General features: G+C 37.6%; 1 protein-coding gene across 3 annotated transcripts in view; it reads right to left on the reverse strand.

Moving 5' to 3' along the window:
- The window catches only part of ppp1r16b (protein phosphatase 1, regulatory subunit 16B), an 85,788-nt gene that overhangs the window by 18,865 nt on the left and 42,154 nt on the right, over nt 1-24,769 (reverse strand). For all 3 annotated transcript variants that reach the window (XM_008408446.2, XM_008408447.2, XM_008408448.2), the window contains exons 3-4: nt 7,888-7,958; nt 398-543 (exon numbers count right to left, since the gene is read on the reverse strand). In XM_008408446.2, coding sequence (XP_008406668.1) covers nt 398-543; nt 7,888-7,958 — 217 coding nt within the window. The remainder of the gene's footprint in view (nt 1-397; nt 544-7,887; nt 7,959-24,769) is intronic.

The raw sequence follows: 24,769 nt of genomic DNA on the forward strand, positions 1-24,769 counted from the left end.
TATATGTTTTGTTTTTTTTCAGCTATTGATCTGCCAAATAATGGTCATAGCCAATCAAGGGAAAAGTGGCCCGTTTTGATCTCTGGCTGGTTTCTCTAATTAGTTAAGGCCTTAAGTCCTACATTTACTTCTTTATGACAATTTATGTTTGCAACCATATCTAGCTCAACCACAGATTGGGGTTTTCATGTCATCAGAGAGTTTGTGTAAGCTGTTCAAACTTTAATGTATTTCCACTTCTTCAGCTTTTTCAACACAATTCATTTAAACTACAACAGTAAGGGTCCAACGTTAGGGATCTGGAGGAAACATTTCTGGACATCAGCGGAGCTGCGCTTTTTTTTTCTTTCTCTGACATAATAAATATTAATTGAACTGAGGTTTCTACATGACTCACTGTGCGATGAGTATTTTGACAAGTCCTGCGTGGCCACAGGTTGCAGCAGCGTGCAGCGGCGTCCACAGTTCGTTGTCCTGAGCGTTGACGTTTGCTCCACGGTCCAACAGCAGCTTCACCATCTCTTCATAGTTGTCTATGCAACACTGTGTGGGGAAAAAGGAGGAATAGATATTCCCGTCAGATGGCTGATTAATGCAAGAACAGTTATTTCAGGGTTTTGCATGTCAGAATAAAATTTAGGGTAACGGAAAGTTGCATTATTTTTCAACATTTATCACCACATTATTCCCTCTTGGATATTTTATATCAATATTGAGAGACTGAAGAACAGCAGGAAGGAGAAAATATGTTTGAAGCTGCTGTTTTTATTGAGTCACTCTTAACTTGACGTGACAACTGCTGTGCTTATCTGAGAAAAACTTTCATATCTGTGTGGCACAACCGAAGACTGACTAAAACAACAGTCATGCAGCGTTTCTTCACAAGACTTTTAGTGGCATATTGCTGGGTGGAAAACTGAGAACACATTAAGCCAAGCTGGAGACACTATTCCTACACATCAGCCATTGTGTGGGCTGCTTCCTGGATCCCAGACAAAACTGGAAAAGCACCCAGAACTCACACCCATCCACAGAAACAGACAGACAAAGGCATGGAGGGGGAGGAAGCCTTGTTAAGCTGGGTGTGAGTGAGAGGCTGGGAGGAGATGTTTCCATAAAAACTGTCAGGCAAACTGTTGTTTTCTTCTACATCGGAACCAGTTGACGTGAGTGTGGCCCAGTCAAGCCACCGAGCAAAGACTGAGGCAGAAAAACAAGAAAATAAGAGACTGCAAAAAGCAGCAGTGAAGGATGAGATTACTGTGTCACAGAAGGGCAGAGCCAGGCATGATATCAACACTCAAAATAAAAAGCTTTCTAGAGGTCTCTGTTGTCATCATCGTAGCATCTTCAGTCGACCCGACTGATGTGATCTCCCTACGCTCTGTGCTAAGATGAAGTAAGACATTCGTCACAATAAAATGCTAAGAGAAGCGGCTGACAATCCTGATATAAACCACGAAAGATTTCAGTGAAGATTGAGACGGAACTGAGAACGGGAAAAAAAAGAGAAAAAATGTTAGTGGGTAAAAACAAAATTCTGGCAACTCCTCATAATACAAACGTATCCATGAATGGGAAAAAGTAGTTACATTAAAGTAAATGGTGACTACTTTCTTTTTGATTATTTTGGTTTTTTACATGTATGAACGTTGCTTATAATGTGGCAGAGATATTTTATTTAATAAATGCATAACTTCTTTTTTAATCCAGCAGGTGAAGAAGGCCTTGTTTGTCCCATGAAGAATATCTCTAGAGAGTTGCAAGTAGCAGCAAAAAGGTAGATCTACAAAGAACTCACTCACATTTCTTTCTTATAAAACAGCAAAGAATAACCCTTAGTATCGTTTAAGTTGTGTTGTTCCATCACATAAAATCACAACAAAATACATAGAATTTTTTAGTGTGAAGATTTTCAAGAGATATAAAATATCTACATTAATGGGTTACAACAACATTTAATTTCTCTTTGGGATTAATAAACAATTTTTGAATTTGCATTTGAATTTAAGTCCTGGCTGTAAACTAAAGATGAATTCATAATTTTATCAAGATGAAGAAGTGTAATGGTTTTGGGGTTTTTTTCCCCTTAAAGACAGGTGGTGGAAGGAGCAGATAGTAAAACTAATATGATCATTAATCTGTTTAATATATGTGCATCGCCCTCAGTTGTTCTGCAGCCTCTAGAAAGAACAGCAGCAGCATTTTACACGCTCATCATAAAACTCCTTTGGTGCAGAGAGTGGATGCTTCCTTTTTACAAGGATTTTACACAGAAGATGAGCTGTGGTGCAATCTCCAGAGGTTTGCCATGTCTGAGAAGTGGTAACACAGTAGAAAATAAATAAAAAATAAAAAAAAAACACAAAAGAGGAACAGAAATATTTTAAAAATTGCAGACACGGATAGACACATGAACGTCGCCAGGGGGAATGCATAGAGCAAGTTTGTATTATGAGTCAGATGTAAAAGATTCAAGAGGAATGAATGTTTGGCTCAGACCATTTCCTTCTGCTCTAAAAAAAAAAAAAAAAAAAAAATCACCTCTTTTCAGGGCAACTTTTGCTGCACCTGTGACCTCTGCTGTCCTATGCTCATATAAAACCGTGTCCATCTGAAACAACACTCAGCAGAAACGGTGCTATGCTCGTTCAAAGCTACTGGCACAGGACATTTATTATTTGAAGATGTGGTGGGTGACAAATACGTCCAACACGAGCAAAGGAATGAAATGACTGAGAGAAAAGAGACATGACACACGACTAACTGGTATATTTCCTCTAAGCAACACATTCCCTCGGGTGTCGATGTAAATAACGACTTAAGAGTTTCTATTTTAACCCCTGAAACTGCAAAAAAGTCATATCAAAACAAAAGTCTGACAGACGCTAAACTGTCTGAGAGGAACCATGACACAGCTTCATTTGAAGTCTCTGTTGAGAATGCAAATTTCAACATAAACTTTACACGCAAGATCTCCACATTCTTACCCTCATAGTGGTCTCTGGTTATAGATCAAAAAAACTAAATCATAGATACAAATGTCTAAAATTAGTTTCCTCTGCAATGGTTTTTTTGTTAGCTTTTTTTTAATCTTCATGTAAAAAAACAACAAGAAAACTGAGAAAAAAAACAGTTCATAATTCTTCTACAGCAAATGTTGTAACTTCATGCCTTTTTGAAATGCTGAGCTTTGTCACTCAACTTTTATCAGCAATGGAAATCCAGACTTCTACTCAGAGCTACATGACATTATTTACTGAATATTCTGACATCAGCATGATAAAAATTAAAAAAAGAGCAGGAAGACCACATCTGTGTGCATTCAGAAGCAGAACTGGCGGTTAAATATGTCGACTGCTTCCTGCGCTCACGGTGGAAAGAAAAACCAGGTTCAAAGCAGAAGAGAATGAGTCACGCATTTCCTTATTTCAGCATTTTAATGTGGTCGTCTGATGCTGTTTAACTGGCAATTTCGTAAATTCATAACAAGCAAACACGATCATACTGTGGTCATGTAGTATTCTCAACATATTCTCAACGCTAAAACATAATACAACCTGGAAAGCGTCACAAAAAGAGAAGAACAAGACTTTCAACAAGAACCGCAGAAAAAAACAAATGATTTCAACACCCTCAGAGTCCAGCCTACGGCTTTTGCATGAAAGATATTATCAAAAACAACCTAGAAATTTGCAACCCACTCGCCAGTTAAAAATCTAGGTTAATCTCTTTCTGAAAAAAACAGAAAACCCCGGCGCACCTGCTTGCTAAATACTAGGATTATTGCTTAGTTTTTCTACAAGAAGAAAAAAGGACCCCAATCTACAAACTTGCAAGAAAAAGGGAAGGAAATAATCTGCAATTCATGTAAAGTACTGACAAAGGGATGGAAGTGTGGGCCAAACAAAAGCTCAGATTATCCCAGTATGGCTGGAAAACAGCAGCAGCAGTCTTGGCGGGTGTCAACAGTGGGCAGAGAGGACGGCGAGGAGCAGGCTGACAAAGAAACAAGGCTGACATTTGGAGTTTTAAATGACTAAAATTGGTTTGAGGCCACAGCCGAGATGGCTGAAAGCAACAAAAACCACACTAAAGCTGAAATAGTGATGCTTTAAGAGGCACAGGGCCAGGTGAGAAAGCTTACAGCCCAGACTGAAATGAGCTTAAATGGGCTTTAAATTTTAACAGAGCTTAATAAGCGAGTGCAAATCACCAAGAGTGATGGGAATCTAAGGTTCGGCTGCTGGCAGAGAAGACATAAGAAGGCCAGATTGTTAAATTGAACAGTGACAAGCAGCTGAAACACCAGAGGAACAGTTTACCTGAACTCAAGGGCAATTTGAGCCAACCCTGTAATGTTGTTTGTCTGTCTGGAAGAAAAATGTGCCTCTCTGAAGAATGAAGGCACAGATTTACGGCGTCTTTTGTGATTCATACTCTATGTGAACAATTTAAATATAAACACAAATTTTGACGTATTTTGTGGGATTTTATGCTACACATCAAAACAATGTGGTGCAAAAGTGAAAAAGTAAACGGAAAAGAGGTAGAAGATCTTAAAAGTTTAAAGAAAATAAAGTCTGAAAAGTGTGAAGTGCATTGCTATTCAGCAGTCTAAACTCTGATCCCCTTTAGCATTGCATGTGTCAAACACAAGGCTGCCTTCAAGATAACAGTTGTGTACTTAAATATGAAAGTGCTTGTTACACTTTTCATATTTTCAATTGTAAAATAAAAATGAAACCCATAATTTCCTATTTATTACAGTCATGCAATAATTTGCTCTACCATTTTATATGAAAGGGATCGTAAGTCAAGACTTCAGAAGATGACGCTGCAAAGCTTGTGGGTCTGAGTCCTCAAACGCCGGAGTAACGCAGAGCAGAATTACTGATGAAAAGACCAAAACCACACAGGAAAACAGAGGGAAAACTTCACAGCTCAACATGATCAAACTCTGCGGATGATCCATTACGGCCTGTGGAGTCAGTCATGTCTGCATGAATATTTCAGCACTAAAATTGCAGAAACGAATGCTTTCAAACATGGCTCCAACAGTGATGTTCTGGGTCACCGTGCACACACAGCCACACCGGGGTCACACACGCACGCACGCAGCAAAATACAAGAGATTACAGCCGCATAACAGCCGGGTCGCTAAAATATAGGACAACATGAGGCAGGTGAATTTAGGAGCAGGAACTGACAAAAGAAAACCGCTACTGGATTAAATGTTCATGTCTACTCAGATTATCCTTCTGATTTAAAAAGTGGAACATGTCACAAATGAATCCAGCACTGAACAGAACTGCATTAAACTCAACTCATTTGGACTGTTTTCTTATAACCAAACTGTTTCACTTGTTTGTTAAATGAACTTGTTTCATATCTCTGTCATAAGCCCCCAGACAGTTATATTTTGAAAGATAAAAGCAAATCTGCAATTTATTTAAATCTGGACATGAGATGCTTTGGCACAACCCTAAACAGACATGTCATGCACAAAACACTCCAGCATGGATGAAACCTGTAATTAGTTAAAATAATTCTGCAAAGAACATGTGGGCCAAAACGGAAAAGAACAAATTATCTCAAAGACTTTGCAGGTGTTGCTGCTTCTCAGTTTGGCCTATTAAGTTTAACAGTTCAACGGTCTATTACTCTTTCACAAAGAACCAGGTTGATTTGGATTGTTTCCTTTTGTTATAAATTAAATCAACATTTGAAAACTGCATTTTGTTATTTCTCGTGGTAATTTTGTGCGGCATTGAAATTTCAAACCGTTCTTGCCTTTTTACACTGAAATCACACAATAGACCCTTTTTAAACATTGGAGTTGGGGTAAAAAGGAACAGTAAACCGGGACACGAATACTAATTTTGGAGCTTAGTCTTGAATGTGCGTCGTGGATGATTTCCAGCAGCATTAATCCTGCTTTGCTGGTGGCCTTTAAAATAACCACGACACAAATAATCCATCACATTATTTTGACTAGAGAGGCATTCATGTGGCTTTGGGAAAAATGCTGAGGAGTTTTTATTTCTGATTGCTTGTATTGTATACTGTATGTGTGTTGTGGTACATGCTGTGACCCTGGAAGCCGCGTTTTTTATTAACGTCTCATATCAGAGAGGTGACAGCAGGCCCGGATAGATATGCCAAACCATCTAAAAGAAACAGATCCTGCACCTTTCTTCATTTATGTCACCTTTTGTGATCACATTATTCCTCATGTTCTGGGGACCCACAACTGTTCACACAAGCAGAGTGTGAAAGGTTTTCTTTATGGATATGTACTGAAACTTCAGGAAGCGAATCCAAATGTCCTTTGCATTTTGTGCTCTCTGGACAATATATGTGTGGCAGTTACTGTGAAATTTACGCTTTAAAAGGGTCAAATCTTGAACCCGGTGTGGAGTCAAGCCCATCCAAACGGCGTATAATCAGGAACATTGGAAGCTGAAAGGTCATTCCGATCTCTTGGCCGCGTTTAAAACGGCAGCCTCACCAGTGGTGACTGATGGACTTCAATTTTCTCTTCCGCTGTTCATTTCACTGCCTCCCGGCTGGAGTGTGAATATTAGGCTTTGCACAGCCAGAGGGGAAAAGAGATATGACTGCGCCAGCTCAGACAGAGCGAAAAGGATGGAACCAAATGAGAAGGGAGGGATGGAGACGGGATAGAAAGCAATCAACATTTCTCCTGCAGAGATCTTTAAGATAAAGAACCGTTCCTGTGAAAGTCAGACACTCTATTAAAAAATAAAGCTAAATCCATCTAGCATTTAGATCTATGCTTCAAGCATCGCCGGTATTTGACATTTTTAGCCTAAGTGGATCAAACAGAACGGTTCCCCCTGTAATAGAAGCATCTTCATGCACATCCAGTAGCTTCACAGGAAATAAAGTGTTTATTTTCCGGCTGCTGCATTTTGAGGAATCGGCTCGGATGCTGTGTAATAGCTTCTCCCAGACAGGCGCCATTTTTCAGTTTTCAGATGGAAACGTAAATGTTTGTTTCCTGACTGAAGCATTAATTCGAAAGAGATGGAAGCTCTGATTTTAATACCAGTAATGATTTTAATTAGCCTGAAAAATAGACCTGATGTCCTTGATCAGTTTTCTACATCAAAATGAACACATTTTCCCAATAATGAACTAATTTCCTCAGAATTAAAAATTACTTTTCAGGAACAGAAACCCTGAACACTTCTTTCTACATGAAACCACCCATTTAACTTTAATGTCAATGCCTTAGTAATTGTTGCGCAGAAGAAATTGTGTTGCATTTCTATGTTCAGAGCAACAAAAAGTCTTGAGGGGTCAAATAAGGTGGTAACGTTTGTTCCTGCACAGAGTTTAAAATATTATGCATCTTTTTCTCTGTTCACTGGGGCAAAATGATTTAATAAAAGTTCATACTTGACCTTAGCATGAACAATTTAAAGTTCTTTCACTACTGAGAAAAAAAGGAAAAAATATCACAAGGTTCAGGTTTATAGAAATTTTCTAAACTTCACTATTTTTTTCCATTAGAACTGCAAATTTCAGTGTTTTTTCTTTGGTTAGTATTTTATGGTGAAATAATCAATTACAGAATTAATGATTACAGAATACTCCAATCTCAGTCAGTTTTCAGACAGATTTAGATTGTACTAACATATGACTGTATACTTTAATCTTAACCATTCCAGTGTAGTTTAAACAGTGTGAATTCAGGACACGTTAGGGTGAAAGAGGAGCACCAACAAAGCATTTTAAGTAACTACAAATATAATATGCCTATGCTTTGTTTTATGTGGTTTTTTTATACTCATCAAGATTCCAAAATCAGTTTCAAAAGGAGAAAAAAGTGGTGGAACAAATGGACACAGCTGATCTTACCTGATGCAGAGCAGTGAGACCGTCTTCGTTACAGAGATCTGGACTCACATTGTTCCTCAATAGGTAGCGAACTGGACGGGGAAAAAAGAGACAAAGAAACAGAAATAAATACTCAGAAAGCTTGTGACAGACCTCCACTTAACCTATTATTATCTGTAGCATCGTCAATAAATCTGTATTATCTATTATTCATAGCACAGCACCGTGATTTCTCTGCATTGCCTAAGTTATGCCCCCTGTCAAGATGTTTCCAATCTAAGCTCAGAAGTATAAATGAAAGGTTGAAGTAAAGGGGAGGGCTGGTGAGGTAGTACGACGATGCAAAGGATCAAAGTGTCTGTTGGGCTCCCAATCCGACAGATAAAATTGTCAAACTGGATCCTAATTTCAAAAAATACACAGCGTGTCAATATGCACACGTGACGGATAAAGAGTCTCATCTGTTTCCATTACGCACACACTCAAATAAAAACACATATAAAAACAGCTTGAACCAAGTCACATAAAGGACATGAGCAAAGTAACACAGGAAACAACAAAACTAATAAACTCAAGATGGTGTTATTTTCACTGTCACCATAAGCACATTGTCGTTATGCTTGCCTTTCGAGTTGAACTGAAATGTATTTTCATGTCAGATTAACATATGAAGACAGGACTGATTTGTGTTTCCTGCAGAAAACCACTGATTCAATCTGAAATGACTCAGAGGAGAAACCCTGGGTAGAGAAAACAGTACTGATTGTAGCGTTTATAGTTGCTGGATGAAGGTTAATCAGTGAAACCAACAGATGACAGTAAAATTTCCAACTTCCTTCTCTGTATTCATGTAGAACACTTTTTGCAGAGATTAAAAGATAAAAAAGCACATAAACCCTTAAAACAACAAATTAATTTGAGCTCTGACATTCATTCTGGCAAAAATCCCCACAATAATAGTAAGTAATCATAATACGAATATAAATTTTTTGACCCCTAATGAAGGAACTGAGACCCACTTTTGAGTTGGTCTCGTTTCACTCTGGACCAAACAAGCGGATCGAAGGACTTTCCTGGTGTGAATGCCCCCCTAAACTTAACACTGTTTTCAAATTTTACTTGGATTTCTGGCTGATAACCAGCACAGAACGCCTGATTAACAAGATCGTGTTGGCAAACAATTCTGTGCAATAAACCAGCTTCCTTAAAAACCAACACTGAATACAGGTGTTTAGCTTTGCTAATGTCTAATTAATTACAAGAATAAAATCAATGATATTTCTTTATTTTCACAATACGAGCAATATTCCATACTTGTATGTTTTTACTTGGATATTTTCTCCTTTTGTAAATTAAACAAAACCATCGTATTGCCCTGCGATGGATTGTCGACCTGTCCAGGAACTCTTGGATGACTAGATGAAAATTAAACACTTCAAAACACTTTAAAACACCCTGATGAGACCAGATGATTTATACAGAAAAACTAGGACTCACTTTCTCTTTCTTGTTATTGTAAATTTGACAAATTCACTGGGTTCTTTTCACTTGAAAAATTCTCACAAAGGAGCCTTTTTCATACCGTCAATACTCAGTACTCCGTCAAATTAGTTGAGGCTCATTTTCCAACACTTTCATAGATTCCCTGATTTCTAATGATTCCTTGGTTCCTCTTCTCTTCAATAGCGAGCTCAGCTCTTTCATTACTCTTGTTGTTTCAGAAATTCTTTCAGAACGCAAACAATAACCCAGGAACGCTGCACTTGCTTTAAGCCACTTATGGTTAATGCATTGCTACATTGACTGTGAAATTTGGCTTTTGTGTTTTATGGTGTAAAACTGTTTTCCTTTTATATCATTGCTCTTTTGTGCTATGATACGGTATGAAATGCATGTAGTCTTTTGGCAGATTTCAATAGATTTTCAATCAACTTACAGAGACAAATAAAGGGGAAATAAAAAAAACCCCACAAATTTGGCTTTCTATAATCAGTAACAATGAAAAAAGAAAAAAAAAGTTCCATAAGTTTGAAAATGTGTTATTTAAGCTCACAATAGAAACAGTCTTCCCTTTCCTCTCTTTCATGTCCTCTCCAAGGACCTTTCATTAAGATTAACTTTGAAAAAGCCCATATTAAGTCTCTTTAATAGGTTTAAATTAATAATAGTATGGACAAAAAGTACGCACTGTTAAATATGACTGAGGACTTGATTCTCATGCAGTAAAGCTGAAGGACAAAATGAGCAGCTATTATCAACCAGAGGCTTTCAGAGGCTGAATCCTGCACCTGCTAGACCTTGATTAGGCTTTTTTCACACTTTACTGTTAAAGCTCTCTTACTGCATTTTTTTTTCTTTCATTTTGTTAGAACATCTCCAGCATATTTCCACTATGACTCGCACAGCAGCTCAGCAGCAATCAGCCGTCTTTAAAATATGAGGCCGAACCAAACAAAATGAGCTGTTGCTGCAGCGGCTATTGGTGGCTACATGCACTCTCTTGAGCGTCAAGGAGGAGACAGCAAACTATTACAGAAATGGGCTCAAGGTTCTGGAGTGAGCGATCAGTCTGGCAGCATCGGGTAAGTGTCACACATCATCTCTGCAGTGCTGTTTTTGTAAGTGTACAAATCTCAGGGGAGCTGCCAACATCGCCTCTGCGGCTGACATCTCCACATCCCCGGAGATCTATTGCCATCAAGTTTGTTTTCCTTAAAGGCCCTGATTACCTCCCCTCAGAGAGAATAAGACTGCATTTAAATTTATTTTAGGCTAACCTAACATGCCTAAAATATACATACATGACAAAATGGGTGCATGTGATGCATGTGAGGTTATCTTGCTTGTTGAAATTACTTATTGTGAGTGTGTGCATGTGTGGTTATTAAATATTTGTACTTGAGTTGAATGGGAGACTTATCAAACATCTGGCCATGCTCTCACCTACTGACCGCTGCTAATGAGAGATTAAATGAGATTTAATTTAACGCTTGCATAAAAATTTGCGTAGATAACACCACATGTTGCTACGTAAAGAGATGAACATTGGCCACACGTAGTTTTATTCATGAAAACACTGACTTGTGAACACAACAAGATAAAAAGTTGAGATGAAACACAAAGACAACACTTCTTTTGGATGCTGAAAACACAGAGGCAAAAATGCAAAAGAAACCTAGTGTTAGAAATGTGTTGATTCTTATTTACCAGATCTGCTGGAGAAACCATAATAAATAATAAACTCTCTGTTTTTCTACATTGTTAACTAGCTGATCATGTATTTACTTTAGCATAAATCCTTGTTACTTTTTCGTTTTGGCAAATATCACAGATTGGCACTTCAATGCAGTTCTCCTGCTATCCACATACTGACATGCCCTTCAGCAAAATCCTTAACTTCTGATGGGATGCTGAGCACTCTGCGACGTAGCATCTCCCATTAAAAGTTGTTTGTTTTGGCAATTTACCGAGGCAAAAGGAAACTGTGTCTGTACGAATGTATTATTTAATGCGTTCATGAGTTGCAGTCTGTGTATCAAATCCAAAACCATCACAGGAGGATTTCAGGAGCACATCAAAAGTTTCTTTGTTCCTCTCTTGAAGCATTTCCTGCTCATACACAGTTTAGCTGATTAGAGACTGGATTAAGGCGGAGACTTCCTCTACAAAGAAGTAAATCTTCCAGTTTAATATTACCAGTACACAAATTAATTCAGAGACAATTTTCCGACTAATACCAGTTACTTCATTGCTTAATGTTTTGCACATTGAGAGATCAATGTTGCAGGAAGAAAAAGGCTTAAATCTCAGCTGGTGTGTGGAATTTGCATGTTTTCCCTTCTGCATGCCGCAGACCTGTTTTCTCCCACAATGCAGTGACATGTATGTTACAAAGGTATTTGCAGAATTTCAGGGTTTTTTTCATGTTTTGTTATGTTTAACAAAACAAAATAGACTCTGCTTCCCCACAGCAGAGCCTCACAGTTCTGCAAACAATACCCTGTAATGACAAATTGAAAAAAAAAATGTAAGAAACTTGATAAACTGTGATATTACAAATGACAAAAGAAGACAACAAAAATGTAATGAAAAAAAAAATTAAAAATCAAACTGGCCAAAACCTTTAACATTTTTTTCAAATTTTAATTCAGCTGTAAACTTTTTGTGGATATAAAAAATTATTTAGATGAAAGTTATCACAAATGATTTAGACTGCAGAAATATTTTCTTCTGCAATAGGAAAGCACAGTGTCTTCGCAGTGAACATGATTGGTTTCTTGGTGCTAACACTAAAATAAATGCAATGCTGCTGAATTGCGTTGTCAGTGAAAGTATGACCATTGATGCAGCAGCTAAGATGAAATGTGCCTGAGTTGTGTTGTAATAAGCATCTTTTGGTGCTGGTGGTGAGGGGAGAGGCGAGTAGCGGAGGGGAGACGATGTGAGGAGGAGACCACCGCAGTGATGAGCAAAACAGCCTCAGGAAAAATACTGAGTTTTACAAATATACTTTCTTATTGTTCTCTTTTCTCTTAATATTCATGATTTTTCCTGGTTTCTGTCCTTTAATGAATATTTTATGTTGGGCCTCTTTTTTTAGCTGTGAGGCAAACATATGATTACATTTATTTTTAGTTTGTCTGCCAATGGATTTTACCCTCCTGACAAACAAAAATAATTTCTGTAAAAACCCTTCTAATGAGCTTCTTAAATAAAGGAACAATATATAGTCCATTTTAAGAGTTGCGCTATATTACTGAAGATATTTTTAGCTCTAACTTGGTTTATTAAGATGATGTCAAACATTTGGTATTTTACAGAAATGAGGATGAGCAATTATTGTATTATTTATTGGTATTTAATAAAAAATATTATAATACTGAGAAGTGGATGTTTAGTCTGTAGCAATGTGTAGCTGAAAACGACATCAAAATTGCAATCATAAAAGCCAGAGCCCGAGGTTACACAGCAGAACATTGAATTATAACACGTTGATCAATGTTTTTTCTTCACCTATAATCAGATTAGATGCGACAGAGATGACTGAACTTCACAATGACATTAAAATTAGTTGATAATATCTAGACAGATGACCTCTGAGAGGTGGATGTTATACACATGAATAAAACTCTTCCAACACAATCCCTAACTGATCGAAAACTGAAACATTGACATGTAAGCAACAACAAACAAAATCTTTAATTAGTTTCTGCAGCAGGTTGGCTGCACAAACCAAATCTCTACAATTACAATTAGAAGTTTTACTGAACTGCAGCAGAGCAGCAACATAAAGTAAGTAACCCGGTCCATGGGGAAAACCTTGTGCAGCGCCGTCATCGACGTCCTATAGATGTGTGAATGGAAACAGTTTACAGCAGCAGAACCATACTGCTGAAGTCAAAGACAGCTGGCTAATATAAGTATACGTTTCAAACACCTTTTTTCTCTTACCCCTGCATGTCGCCAATCCACTGAAATACTCTGCAGAGCAACGGTGACAGTTGTGAGCTAAAATGACTGAGACGTCAGCTGGAGTCAGTGGTGCTCCAACTATTGGCTGCTTTGCAGATGAGACTCCCATAATTGAAAATAATGTTTAAATCTTTCTAAATAACATTTGTTTTATTTTTACTTTTTTTGCTATATTACGTTCTACTACTACTGAGAAAAGAAAAACATCTGACATCGGATTATTTTCAAATAGCTCTCGAGCTAACTTTTCATAGTTAGCTTGAAAGGTTTCATGTTACCTTTTCAAGCTAACATGAAACAGGAAGAAAATGTTCTACTTTTCCAGATAAGTTGGTCCTTTACACTCATTCACAATAAACCTATTTCAGGTTTGGCTATAGAGGTCAGGGTGTGTCAGTAAAAAATAGAAAAGGATGTAAGGACACACACAGAAGGAAGAATGAACAGATGGATGAGAGGTACGGCAAGAAGGAAGGACAGAAAGAACAGAGTAAGGGAAGTAAAAAGGACTTAAGAAAATAAATTAGGAGACACAAAAAAGGAAAGAAATAAGGACACAAAATAAGAGCAGTGGAAAAAGAGGAGTGGAAATACACAAACAACAGCAGTTTAAACGACAGCAGAATATGAGGTCAAAAGGGATAAGGAAGATTGAGACAGGAAGGAAGCAAAGAAGAGAAGAAGGGCATGGAAATCAGGAGGGAAGAAAGGACAAAAGGAAAGAAAATTTAAGAAAGGAGGGGAAGGGCACAAATGAAACAACTATGAAGGAGGGAAAGGCAAAAAATGGAATGATACAACAAAGGAAGAATGAAAGGAAGGGTACAATACTTAGAGAATAAAACAGGGAATAAAGTCTGAAAATAGAACATGCTTTCCATGCTCTTATTTTCATTTTTCCTTATTTTCCATACCTGGAACATGATGGAATTAAATTCCAGACTTTATACAAGCTCTGTAGCATGAACGCAAAAAGTTTAACTTTTCATACAACTTTGCTGCTCTGATGGATTCTGATGTACAGGAAGAGAAAAACCGAGTTGGCAGCATGCAGCAGGAGCGTGATTCCTATCTGATCCAACACCCAGAGGGATGGAACAACTTCACCAGCAAACAAACAAGAATAAATAAAAAAGAAATCATCAAAATGCAATCCATAGCGACCACGGTGCACCATGGCGACTATCTTCCACCCTACAATCCAGAAGCACAACACTGCAGAAACGTTGTGCACGCCTTCCTGGGCAGGTCCTGTATGCTCTTATCAGGGGAGGAGATGGATCTGGATGAGATGCTTCCCAAAAGATAAAAGATACATCAACAAATAATGACGCAGGAAAAGAAGCCCTCCCTTTCCTTCCTGTTATCTTACTGAGCTTCTACAGCGACATCTGTTTGCGCGTTCAGCTGTGTGCTGGAGATGGACCCTCGCATTAATCGGCCAATAACTTCTCCGAGTGCTGATTTCTGATAAGAGCTTATTAACAAACTGTCCTGTAGGCTCTGAGATCAAACAACAGTCATGATAATTTGCAAATAATGCATTTATAAAATCTTCTTTTTTAATCAGTAAATGTATAAAATTCAATTAAGTATGAATGCCAAGAGAAAACAGGATTTAAAAAAAAGGAAAATCAGTGAGATGATTCTGAGCAACAGAGGAAGACAGAAGATATTGTGAAGAAAACCAAAATGAAATGAAAAAAAAGTCTGGAAAAATCCTTCTATAAATGGATGGGTCACCAGTCAATCACATCTGTAAATGTAAGGTTTGGCAGATAACTGGAGAGTGGTCTCAAACTTTGAAATATATATATTTTTTTCTAGATTAACTGAAGCTGAATCTCTTCTCTACTCTACAGTAAAAGATTTGAGGGTTCAGTGAAGACAATAGCAGGGATCTTATATTCTGTATTTGTCGAAGAACCCCGACAGGAACAGTGCATCCCAAAAGAAGACATGATCTTCCACTTTGTATTTCCTAATGAAATAATTTTACTTCACTTTTGTTTTCCTGTCCTCTATAAATTAAGTACATAATATCTAAAACGCAATTATCTCCAAGTCTTCACATGGTTTTCATGAGAACGTCATTACACTAATTCATCTCGACCATCCTGTTTTGGAGCTGCCTGTAATGCATCGCCTGCAACCACAATGGGAGGCAGTAAATGCATTAACGCCGCCTTCAATTTGGAAGTTGAAATATGAATTGCTAATTGTTCTGGTGGCTAGTTGCTATCAGCAGTAAAAACAGATAATATACTGTACAGTATTTCTCCTCACATTCTAAGTTAAAACACAAAAATACTGTTGACTGGTAATAACTTAGGAAACAATCAGCACCACTGGTCATAAGAGTTTTAGAAGTGCTAACAAATGGATTATTTTGGCCACTTTCACTAACTCTTAATGTGTTTTGTAACTTTAGATGCTAAACTTGGATAGCTTGATAATCTCCGGCTTTCCCAGTGAAAATATCGATTTCTGCAAGGTTTGAAATATGTTTCTGTTACCACAAGGAGACGGTAATGGACCAAATAATAAAGAAAGCCACCAGAGATTGTACGACAGTGTTGCTAAGAGACAGTGTTGTTCAACAGGTGGCATAATTTTAGCTATTTTACATCCTTCCACTTTTATCTATCATTTAATTAATTTAATTCTAAATTCCTAACTTTTTGTGCTTAAGTTTGTTTTGATTTAGAAAAAAAATTTTGGTTTGGAGAGATTTTTTTCTTTCTATCTGAAAACTTCCAATTTACTAAAGTTATCTTTTTATAAAATTTGACATTTGTTTGATTATTTGAAACATTCAAGTGCCACAAAAAAGCAAAACCCAAAGAAATATGTAAAAAGTTTATCTTTCCCTGCAGCCTTTTCTTGACTTGTGCAGAACAAAAACATTAATTTTACATGAATGGCATGTTAAAACCAGAGTGGTTGGAAATAAACTAATAATAATACTAATACTAATAAAACTTTTGTTTAGAATAATCCTGCTTTTTTAATCATCCATTTTACAGTGTTGGTAAATCTGAGATTTTTATTTATTTATTAAAAGTTTTAAAATGTCCTTCAGTATTCAACCCTGGGGCAGTGATAATTAATTATCAAAAACATATTTTCCTTCTTGATGACGCAACAGATAAATTGCTGTATTCATTAATTTCTCCTAATATAAAAATAATAATAAGGATTTTTCTCCCACCGTGACCCTGAACTGATGTGGAGCTGATGTCCTGCAGGTTTATTTTACTCTCTCTCTCTCTCTCTTTGGTCCTAACCAGGTGGTTAAAAGTAGTGCTTTTGCTGCTTCAGCTTCAGAATCCAACATTTTGTTCTCGAGGGTCAGAGCCTTCCACCTGCATGAAAGGAGCTGCAGCAGCTCTTCATCTTCAGCAGGAATCTGATGTCTGGGTCTATTTACTTTAAGAAACGAGACTCTGTAGCTGGAGCTTCAACAGTTTGAAACTTTTTCCTATTGTATCGTTCAGTATATTAAAAAGTCGCCATTTTCAGCTGGGTGTCTGCTTTCAAGTTAAAATAGCCTTTCTAAGGCAACTTGGTGTTCCTTTGGCCCATTTTCAGACTCATTTACATTTTAAAAAGACATCAAAGAAAAAAAAATGGCCCAATTATGCCGTTCACATTTTAAATGGATTTTTTCTTTTTATTCCTGGCAGTTTTTTTTTTTTTGTTTTAGCCAAGAAGCTCGCCTAATGTGCTTTTGGCAACATAATAAACCAGTTCAAACAATTCTACTGCAATTTACTGCAAACAGGAAAAGGCTGATCCACTGCACACAATGATCAGTTCCCACAAAAAAGACATGTTATTCTTGGAACAAACAAATAGCCCTAAACAATGTCCGTGTAGCGCAGCTTCTCTTCAGGCAAGGTGGCCTTCTCTGCATTCCCATCAGCTGTGCAGAAAGTAGGCCGCGCTGCACATACATGCACCGAGTTAGAGCTAAATGACATTGGTTTTAGTAGGACGAAAGCAGAAGAAGATAGTTGGTATAATTAGCAGGCGTTATAATTATCACCCACATGATAAGCCATCAGGAGGCTTTAGTTGTAGTCCTAACATATGTAGTTGGACGGATGCATGGGGAAGAGAAACTAAATGATTTAAGAATGCAATACAGTATGATTTTGTTAGGTTACTGTGTGAAGATTATCTCTGGAAAAACACAAACGTGAAATAATTTGAGGCTCCAATAACACTGTACATCTACAGATTAACCTAAATTACTACAATCTTAGTTGTAATTATTTGCACTAATAATTACATTTGTTTGTAATATTTTTGGTTCTACTTAATTTATCCACTTACTTTTTTTTAATCAGTGGACAAAATCTGCATCCGGGAGATAATGATCAGAAAGTAGTGCCCCGAATGAGTGGAATTAATGAATTAAAGAACTTTAACAACTGTGTCTTTTACATGAACTGGAACTGAGCACAGCTTTCCCTGGCATCATTAAATGGAGATCTATGAAGGAGGGAAGGACAGATGCAAACTGATAAACTTTGAGCAAATTTTAGCTTCTTAAGAAAATGACATTTGCCCGTAAAGGTAAGCTGTTTCTTACAGCTTAAGGTATTAGGCTGGCATATGGTTGAAAGCCAGTATTTGCATACACTGCATAAAAAGACACATTACCTTTATTTTGTCATTAAATCAGTTTAAATATTTCCTGCTTAGGTCAGGGAGGATTCCCAAAATTTCTATTTTCTATGTGCAAGAAAATATTACAAGAAGCATGTTCTATTTCTATATGAGCAGAAGTTTGCAATTGTGCCATGAGTTTGCTTTATTAAGTGACTTCATTTTGCAGGGTTGTTTTATTGTATGTTATTTTTTATAAGGGCAACTTTTGGGATGGCCTAGCTGGATTTGCGATGCTCACCTTAAAATATTAACTTTGTGTTCTTAAACAAGAAATATTTCCTTTCTGCTCAATTATTTTCACGTGTTGAGGGCTCTGCACACCAGTGTTGCATAATCCTGAAATCACCTTGTTGAACCAGAGTGAAGAGGTAACATCTGTGGTCATCATATCACAACACGCAGTGCCAACAACCATGACTGGTTCGTGGTAATGTCTCTTTTAGTTCGCTCTTAAATGAGGAGGTACAAGATCTTAATTTTTGATGCCTTCTTAATCAATCATTATATTTTGGGCAGCGTTTGGCCACTTGAAGAGATTAGCTACTTTTGAAATGACAAATGCACTTAAACACTTGTAGTGGCAAACGTGCCACTGAAGGTTTACGGGCTTTCGGGAGGCCGTTTATTTTTGGGGATTGTTGTTTGCATTGACTGACGGCTCCTCGGGGTGTAACCAGCTGTTCATCGCAGCTTAGCCACTGTTGTCTTTGCACTGCTTAGATTTGTGGGCTTGAATTACCAAGTAAAGGTGGCAGGAAGTGCATGTCGTGTGTGTGTGTGTGTGTGTGTGTGTGTGTGCGTGTGTGTGTGTGTGTGTGTGTGTGTGTGTATCAGCATCTGAGTTTCTTACCTAATACACTCTCTTACTCTGTGGTTCATAGTTTTACATTTTGTTTCAGGGCCTTAGTGAATAACATCCTTGCAAGAGCTGCTAAGGTTTTAATACTTAAAAAAAAACTCACTTTTTAAAGTTTTATCAATTTGAAATTTGCAGCAGTCCCTTTCTAGTCTGTCACAGTCTAATCCTCATTGGATAATCCTGAATGGTTCGGCGGGATTTATAGCTGAGGGCTGTTCAATCACTAAGAGCAGGTGGACAGACTCTGGAAGATGTTACGGGTGCTTTAAAAACGGGGGGAGAGCAGCAGGGTGCTGAACAAGCATTTGGGAGATTGGCAGCAGGGGATCACCCCACGACACATGCTGACATGCCTTCGGCAGGCCAGCGCCAGGCAGGAGAGCTTCAATCACAGTCACTGATAAGATGGAGCCCTGCTGATAGATTTATCCACCACTTGCTTAATGTGGCCCCATTTCAACTAATGTTTTCCTCTTCTAATGCTTCTTCTTGCTCATTATCAATAAATCAGGATTCTTTGGAAGTTGAGTGGCATTAAAACATTTATCTTCTGTTACATTAAATATGTTAAAACTGACCTGACCTCAGTCAAAATGTGATAAGATAGTAAGATGTGTTTATTTAGTTTTTTTCACGCACTGTAAAATGACTCATGGCAGCCATGAAGTTTAGGTTTAAATAAATCTTTAAAGGTGATGGAGAGTTTCTCAGGCGATTCTGATTTTAATTTATGAAAGTGGGAGTTTTCAGAAAAAAATTTAATAACTGTGGTTCTGTCGGACCTTTTACTGAACTAAATAAGTTGTCATGTTGCACAGTTTGTGACAGCCGAGTTGCTCGGAGCCACGACTCCACAGACCTCTCCGTGTCTGCCTCAGTTACCATGGAAATAGGAGTTAACTCAAGAGTCAGGGTTTTCCCAGGAGAGACAACCGATGGGAAAGAGACAAGGTGATGGAGAACTGAGACAGCCCCTGTGCAAGGCACCACTTGTGAGAAAATGGCTCACTGAAGTAGCAAGTAAACAATAGAGTAATAATTATGCCAACGATAAAAAAGACGCTGAAGGGAGCAGATTGAAAAGAAGGACTGGATGAAAATAAGACATGCAAATTAAATTGCAGTGAAGGCAAAGGCCCAGTGGAAGGGGGACCGTCAGTGGCATGCTCACGCTAAACAAATAACTCTTTGTTGCTTTGATATAATGAGAACACGTGTTCAGATATGAAACTAAATAAGCCAACATTCTGATAATTCTTCGCTCTAGCGCATCCGGTTCTACTAATTGACTCAGCCAGCCACTGACGCCATCTCCCAAACATCTAACCTCCTAGCAGCACTGGACATACTACCCAGCAATCAATCATGCTGCTTCCACTGATACATTTTTACTTTTCCACAGGACTGTCGAGTCCAAATTACAACTATAATGAGTCATTTCTCTAAAGAAAAAGCGTCGGCTGGGAGGAGACAGCAGTGCCGGGCTGTGCCGGGTGAAGCGATTAACCCTGGAGGAGCTGGGTCTCATGAGAGTGAACAGAAATCTCTGAGGCTGAGAGGCAAAGGAGAACAGCAAAACGAGAAAAAGTTGAGTTCTGCTGAGCCAAAGGCTGACAAGAGAGCTCCCTTAATCACACAGGATTGGGAAGAAGGAAAGGACAGGTCGAAAAAGGAGGAGAGAAGCAGCAGCTTTATAACACTACTCATGACAGGAGGGAACGATCAAACCCCCTAATCAAGGGAGAATTTGACAGCCCACACAAGGTTATCTGTCATTGTTGCAGCCCTACTCGAGAGCATGAAATGCAAAATCCCACTTAAGTAATCAAGCTCCAGGAATGTAACATCAAATCAATAGTGATGATAAGGATGATGATAAAGAGGGAAGAAAGGGTGTAAAAGCATTGGTGAAGGAGTCTTGATTTGGCTTTATGTGAATAATTCTGTGTAGAAAAAAAACCCACATGAGCTCATCCAAATTAAATCATTTGTGAGTTAAACAGACATTGGTTTGGTCAGTGTGTTCACCAGCACCAAGAGGTTCAGCTCAACCTGCAACCATCTTACAGCTTATAGTGCCACGAATAAAGAAAGACTCTTTACGGGTTTCAATTAAATACTTTGACTAATCAAAATATATTTTTATGTCAAACAATAATGACCCGAGTAAACATAAAAAGCAGTTTTAAAATGATTTAAAAACAGAAAAAAAGCTAGTGCATTATTACATCCTGACTTAATGGTGATTAACCAATTATGTTATACCAATTTCACAACAATGACCGACTCCACAGACTAGAAATCACTTAAACAGAAACAGTCTGACAACATAAAGTTGGCTAAAAGGTCTCAAATGCAACACGTCATCACCAGACATAAAGAAAATCAAGTACCAACAAGAAAAAAACAACTTACGTCAATCAATCTTAAAAGGGCTACAAAGCCATCTCTAAGATGGCTGCCATTATTTGTGGATAATGGAAGTCATTATACACAAATTGAGAAAACATGGAACAGTAGAGAACCTTCTCAGGAGAGCCTGGCCACAAAAAAAGGTATGCACTCTAGTAAGATATGAAATAATTAGGTTTAAAGGGTAGTTACTGTTCACCCAGAACTAAGTTAATAAAGCTACTTTTAGTTTAAATTCAGATTATGTTTGATCAAATGTATTTGATCATCTGAAACTTTGAAGTCTGACAAGAAAGAAAAACAAATCTATACCAGGGCAAAGAGCATTTTATGATACTTTCCTCAAACTAATCAATAGCAATTATCAGGTAACAGAAAAGTTTAATTGGCTGGAGATCAGAATCAGTGAATTTCCTCTTAATCTGAACTATCAGAATTTATTTTTTCTTCTTCATAAAAGGCTAAGAACAGCAATAATTATGTCTTTATGTCCATAGCCAACAGCCATCATTCTGATAGTTGATTCTGAAGTTTAGTAAGTACCAAATTAAGGAAAATTACTTGTACATTCATCCACAAACCTGTAGCACTTTTGTTTTCACATTCACACGTTGTATTGCTTAAAACATGCAATTGGTCGAAGCAGAAATCAGCAGCTCCAGAACTCATAAGAAACCTGGAAATCAGTATTGGCAGGGAAGAGCCTGATCAGTGCATTTCTAACAAAGCTAAGGAGCATTTGCAGCTCAGATCTCCACAGATCAATGCTCAGCCTTGTTGTCATTTGTCTTACAACACATGACCCAGCTTACACAGCGGCTGTAAGGGGTCACGCCAGCTTAGTTAGACATGTGAGCAAACAACCTCATGCTGTGGATCAGCAGTTAATTCATACTAAAGGAAAATCTCACTTCGCAGGCTTTAGAAAGTCGCTGCGATCCAAGATGGGTCAAATAAAGTCTGACATGTTTGTGCTTCAGCAAACAAGTCAAATTTAAGTTTACTGATGATGATCTAGGTAAGTTAAAGTGCATTGAAAAAACTCAGATCCGTGATAAAATTCTTCTTCCATGGAGGCTGATTGAGATGATTCTTTTCAGCTATTTGTTCAAAGCTAGTTGTATTATGTTTTATGTCGAGGCTTGCTCCTTTTTCGCTGCTTTTCAGTTGAGTCCTTGCACCTGAGCATTGTTTAGAGGAAAAAGGCTTTTAGATTGTTAACCGACTTATCTTTGACCTATGAATTACTCAAGAATAGAAGAAAAATAAACCCTCAAGGATTAACCAGCGTGGCCTGAACAAACAGCAAACTCTACAAGTAAAAACTTTTAAATTAAACTTCAAGGCAAACTTCGATGTGCAAAGCATAAATAAATCCTTAGCTGAGAACTTACGACAGATGTCTGCAAATCTCGGCAGAGGAAGCAATGTTGTAAAGGAGAGGAAGTCAAAACTGATTCACAACAGCGAGAAGTAAATGATTATATTAATCAATTATGTAATTTATGCTAAAAATGATTCTACAAGCAAAGAGTGTAGAATATGTCTGATTTAAACAGTTTTGTAACTTGAAAAGACCAACATTATGTATTTTACCATCCTTTCCCATTTCTGTTCATCCCAGGAAGAGAATAAAAAGAATGCAATAAGTGAGGCGTATCTCCAGACTTCTAGACAATGCTGTAGATTTATAGATGTGTAAAATGAGCCTGTGTATTACCAACCGGATCAGAGGGCTTTACATCAGATCCAGAGTTTATCGGGTTTAAAGGCACTAAACAGGAGGGGATGGATGACAGAATCTGAGCATCTTTATAGGCTGATAAATGTGGTTCAAAAGTTTATCCTTTTACATCCGTGAGTGACGTATCTGAACTTAACTTCTTTTTTTGACTCACTCCATCATTATCACTATAATCAAACAGAAGAGACACATTGATGTTGCAACAGAGCGACCTACATCATCATGGCAAAGACCTGTTTAGCTTTCAATGCCAGACCTGTGAGCAGCTCCGTTTCATGTTTTTGAGCTAATTTCTCTTTCATCGTGACACGATAAAGACATCGTTCCAGCAACACACTAAGAGACTTTATTACAGGCAGACAACACGGGATTCTTCTCTGTGATTAGTCTCATTACTTTTACAGATCATTTACTTAATAAATCCACTAACAAGAGCAGAAGAGGAGTCTGAAACTACCTTTGAAATGAGAACTGGAAGTGACAGGAAGCTGCAAATGCATCTATCTGGCAACAGAAATAAAAAATGTATCTTTGCTATTTGGTGTTGCGTAGTTGGATTTTAAAATCAATATATGCAATAAGTCTAAGCTAAAATAAGTTGTTTTGAAACTGAACAGCATCAGTGAGGCATATAATCCATTTTTTTCAGGGTGTAATGAACTCTATTATAATGTATGGGATGTTTCTGCACAAGTTAAAGCCAAGCTGATGCAAATGAACTTCTCTTTTCAGGACATTTCTGAGCAAGGTGTTGTTAGAAAGAAACAAAAGCTTCTGCTTGGTGTCCTTCATCAGTCTGAAGGGCTGCGTTCTGGCAGCAAGTAGCAGCAGAGCAAATCGTAGTAAAAATGTATTTCAAAAAGGATGAACAGTTTTCTGTAAAAGTTCTAGCAATCATTTAAAATAGGAACTGGTGAGAAATGCCTAATTTTTGTTAAGGACTTTTGCAACTTTAAATTTTTTTAATTTAATTTTTTAAGTCACCTAGTAGGATGGTCTAAAACAAATTTTCCCCAAAGTGACAACTAAGCATTTTGCATCACAGTGCTTCATATAAAGCAAATAATGGACAGAAAGAAGGGATGTACAGCATACATCAATAAAAGATAAAACTAGATATGCGATTTACAGCATAAAAAGATACATCACCTCAATGCCACCACCTGGTATTAAATCAGAGTTAATGTTAAGTTATATCTTTAAATATGATACCCAAAAATTATATAAAGACGCTGAGACCAACTTTCAAACCAGGGATACAGAAATAGGATACGAATCGGAAAAGAAGGGTAATATTTATGAAGATTTCAATGGGATTACAAAGAATAAGGGAGTTTTCATCTGAGCAATACGAACAGGAGATTTTAAACCACACTTCTCTCTCACACAGAAAAGGTCACTAACTGTGCAGAGTTTATGAAAAAGATCCAATTAAATTTCTCTGATTTTCATTCCGTTTTGTTACTGCCTCAGTGAAGGATGTTTGTGACATTTTTCCACTGGTATTTGAAATGAGAAGTGAAGATAAACCACTGTGCGACATGTTTAAACATGAATCTGAAAGCTGACGTTAAAATCAGCAGAGGAGTATAAACATAAGACGAGATGGTCGGTGTTTTGGTGATGAATTTTCTCCGTGCTCTTTGCACTCCTTCTCGTCTTTCACTTTTGCAAGACTTTTTGATGCCGTTCTGCTGCTGCCATATGCCTGGGAGCAGCTAAGCCTATTTTAGGCCTCT

This window comes from Poecilia reticulata, linkage group LG5 (assembly GCF_000633615.1).
Source record: "Poecilia reticulata strain Guanapo linkage group LG5, Guppy_female_1.0+MT, whole genome shotgun sequence".
In the NCBI taxonomy this organism is placed as follows: Eukaryota; Metazoa; Chordata; class Actinopteri; order Cyprinodontiformes; family Poeciliidae; genus Poecilia; species Poecilia reticulata.